This window comes from Cryptotermes secundus, unplaced genomic scaffold (assembly GCF_002891405.2).
Source record: "Cryptotermes secundus unplaced genomic scaffold, Csec_1.0 scaffold1683, whole genome shotgun sequence".
Taxonomy (NCBI): Eukaryota; Metazoa; Arthropoda; class Insecta; order Blattodea; family Kalotermitidae; genus Cryptotermes; species Cryptotermes secundus.
This window is the reverse complement of record NW_019743171.1, coordinates 68-3,961: the sequence shown is the minus strand read 5'-3', so window position 1 is coordinate 3,961 and position 3,894 is coordinate 68. Positions and strand designations below refer to the sequence as shown.

General features: G+C 36.3%; 1 protein-coding gene across 4 annotated transcripts in view; it reads left to right on the top strand.

Moving 5' to 3' along the window:
- Positions 1-3,369, top strand: part of LOC111874026 — a 42,587-nt gene extending 39,218 nt beyond the window's left edge. For all 4 annotated transcript variants that reach the window (XM_023869148.2, XM_023869147.2, XM_023869146.2 and 1 more), the window contains exons 21-22: positions 938-1,047; positions 2,693-3,369. In XM_023869148.2, the coding sequence (XP_023724916.1) occupies positions 938-1,047; positions 2,693-2,882 (300 nt within the window). In that variant the 3' untranslated portion in view covers positions 2,883-3,369. The remainder of the gene's footprint in view (positions 1-937; positions 1,048-2,692) is intronic.
- The last annotated feature ends 525 nt before the right edge of the window (positions 3,370-3,894 follow it).

The following is a 3,894-nucleotide window of genomic DNA, read 5'->3' as shown; positions in this document are numbered from 1 at the left end:
ACCTGAATACGTGATACGCCGATGCGAGAGGCGATTCTACGAGTGATAGACGCGGACTTCACTGAACAATATCAAGAATGTGCTCTCGTGTGTCTATCATTCGTACATCCTGCCTTTCAGAGTGCACAGAAACACTTGCAAGAGAACCAGTATCACGCAATGTCTGGTGAATTCGCGTAAATACACTTCGAGATGGAATCCTTCGATCGGGAAAACGCCTTTGGTATTCTTCAACAGCAGCACGTGCATTGCGACCGCAAAATCCACACACAAAATGCATATCACAATATTCCACGTGTGAAAACACAAGAGGCATTTCAGCAACTCATCACACAACTAATTTACCACCCATTCACGACCCCGCCGCAACGTAATCTGTAGGCTCTGGTAGGTAGCGCATGAACTTACAGCTAGTGACTCACAGCACTCAAGGACAAACAGATAAGGGTCTCAGCTGACAGGTACGTATAGTGTGTGGACCTGCAAGAAGACCACACTTTTCTCGGGCCATTATCTCCGTAACCATTCAACTTTGGACATAGGTGTTTTGGGTTATATCGGCATACTTTAACATAAGGAACACCCTCCCGAAGTTTGGTCCATTCCTCCTGGGACACTCTGTGTGTGTATATATATATATAACTTAAGTGCTTCAAATTTATGTGTAAAATAATGAACTGTTTCTGTTTTTAGTGCAGGCTATATTGAATTTCTTAACTAAGTTATTGCTGTACCATTCTACTTCTATTTTTTTTTTCTGTAATCTTCATCTCACTACACGTGTTTAAAGGTTTGAAAATGCCCTCTACCTTAAACTACTTGTACCTTAGAAGTTCCATAGTACACGTATCTTCACAAAACTAACAGAGATATCCCTTATCAAGAAAAGTTTTAGTGTAATTTTTACTTTTATGTATTATATGCTTTGGTATTACAGACAGATCTGTATGGAATTGCTGGCACAATGCACTGTGTTTATTTTAGTCAGTATATGAAAGTTCGCAAGCAAAGGGATGGTCGATGGTTTATTCAGCAGTCAATTTCAAGGTAAGACTGTACCTTATTATAGGTTTCAAATAAATATGAGTGTACAGTTAAATACTGACACATGAAAATTTAATAGTAATAATTAATTTAAGTATCAAATGTTACAAAGTTTACNTCTCACATAGCTGTGTATATCCCCACACAGTCTGCTTTTACCGGTTCTCATGGTCTCTTCGCTTGCAGAATTCTTATATTTTTTCTTCTACCCTGAAGGTGGAGGCGATACGTTCCTCCGAAACGTCGGTTAACACCACATATACACGGTGCCAAATCCCAGAAGACTGCTTTCTTTACAGGTGTTGGTACACAATTTCAAGAGAAATGTCTTCAGTTCAATTGTATGTTCAATATGACCACCACTTTATTGAAATTATTTGAGGTATGACCAGTATTTCTAATGACATGAATTCACATCTTTGAAAATCTCCTAGCACAGTTGGATAGTCATGACTTAAGTCCATCATATTATCTGATTTCACTGGAAACAACTTTTCTTTCATGAATCGCCAAAGAGCAGTTTCCATGGATTAGATTCTGGTTTGAGGAATGGCTAAAAGTGCCCACAGCTGTTGATCTATGAAGGTCAGGACTCTGATGTGAGATTGTGTGACTGTTGAAAAAAGTGTGCAGAATATCCAGCATAACTTGAGCAGCATGTGATGCAGCACCATGTTGAATAAACTGCTGGTTACCCATAGGCAGCTGAGTTGTCATAAATTTCATTATGATGTTATTCTGCAGCATTTCCAGATGTTGATTTGAGTTGACTCTTTTATTGGAGGAAAGGGGACCGATGAAACCATGCTTGACAGGGCATCCATGTAGGCCCTTTTTTCCCATGCCTTCTTTTCTTGTGGAACTGATACATATGTTCTGTTGCCCAAAGTGTACATAATGTTTGTTCATTATCCAGTTCTAATGAAAATTAGCTTTGTATGAAAACCACATGATATGTAATATGGCATTTTCCATTTCTCCCTATATTGTGAAGTCAAGTCTTCTTTGCTTATCTTGTATGATATTTCATGCATCAGTGGCATGTTTCACAGAGAAATCTTCAAATCAGGTTTGAGTATTTGCTGAACTAATTGCTAAGACAGTATGAGTTCAGTGGCTCCTTTTGTGATTGATCCTCCTGGAAAATGCAGCATTGTTTGGAGAATGAATGCCAGCCATTCAAAGATGTTTCCATTCATTTGCACTGCCTCCCTGCTCAAGCTACTGTGACAAAAGAAGTACACTGTTTCATGCAGGTGTTCCAACGAATTCCCAAAATCTTTTCTAGGTAGCAGTTACAGTATCTTTTCAACAAACAAAAGCACAGCTTTGGCATTCTACTCAAATGTATGATGCCAATGGTCAGCCATTTTGTCTATTACTAGCAGCATATTCAAGAGAACAAAAAAGAAGTTTGGTTCTGGAATTTACTCTATGATCCACAACATAATTCTTTTCTTGAATATCACAGTATTTGTTGTGATAATACTTCCATTATATAAAATGGGTTAATAGAATTAACACTGAATAAAGAACACTTAAATTTACGAACTGTCAATTTGAGAATCAATGTTTTAAAACTTTACTTTATATTTACATTTGTAATTGTGAGGCTCATTAAAGTTATACATGATGTTGTTTTATTCAGGTACTCCAAACGACATCTGTGGGAGCAGTTCTTTTCTGCTCTTCTGAATGTTGAATCCTGTGAAAACTTACCAAACTTGGCCCAGCTTCGAAGTTTGGTTGAAGCTGAAATTTTGACTATTGACCGTTTTTCTGTCTTGGCCCCAGTCAGAAGAATTCTTGGTGATAAATCAAAGCAATATGTGAACTGATGATTGAAGATTGGTTCTTGTATATTATTAATTTATGAAGTATTGTATTTGAAAAGTCTTGACTGTGGAATTTTTTAATGGAATTTGTTCAATGGTTACTCATACTGTCATTATGTTTGATGTGACTTAATATATTTCCTAAATGTCATTATATTTCAGTGGACTGTCAGATGTTTCATACACTACAAGGAGATGTCAAATTGAGTTTGTTTTTGGTTCATTTTTATTCATGATATACTGACACTCATACTTGTTGCCTTTGCTTTGGATGCACTACTGCTGAATATTTCACACAAAAGGAAATATCATGTGATATTCGGTGCCCAGCTCTCTTCTTATTTTAAGCTAGATTTGTATATGTCATGAAACTATGGCCATCATATCTTGACACTGCAAAAGGTCTGGCAGTTGCATGTCTATCACTAACATTACCGAAGTAAAAATTGTATAATTACATTGTCTTTAGTATTAAATTTTACTTCACATACACTGTGTATACTTTTGAAATATTATTATATTCATGGCCATTACTATGTGTCTTGATATTTCTTAATTAGAGTTTGCTTAAAATTTGAACAAGAAATTGCTCTGTCTGTGGACTATGAAAACTGATGGTAAAAATCTTCACTCAGAATCCATTACGTCTGACAAGGACTCATGTTTTGTTTCATTTTCACATTACTGAATACTGATCATAGATATAAATTGCCCATTTTTAGCATTCTTCAGTGTGTTAAGAAACTTTCCTGTTTTAACCAATTGACAGAGCTGTGATTGCTGCTGCTTTTTGCTGGTCACCTGCTTTTCTTATTCTTTGACCTCCTGAGACATCAGTGGACTACCTGGCATCACATCTCAGAAGACAGTACTTGCCATAACTTTTTAGTTTAAATTTTCAGATTATGTTTCACCAATACTGTATAGATATAAACTGAACACCAAATTATCCTGACTGTTTTGTATCAAAATCTGATCATCTGTGAACAGTAATATATATAAGCACTGCCCTTTT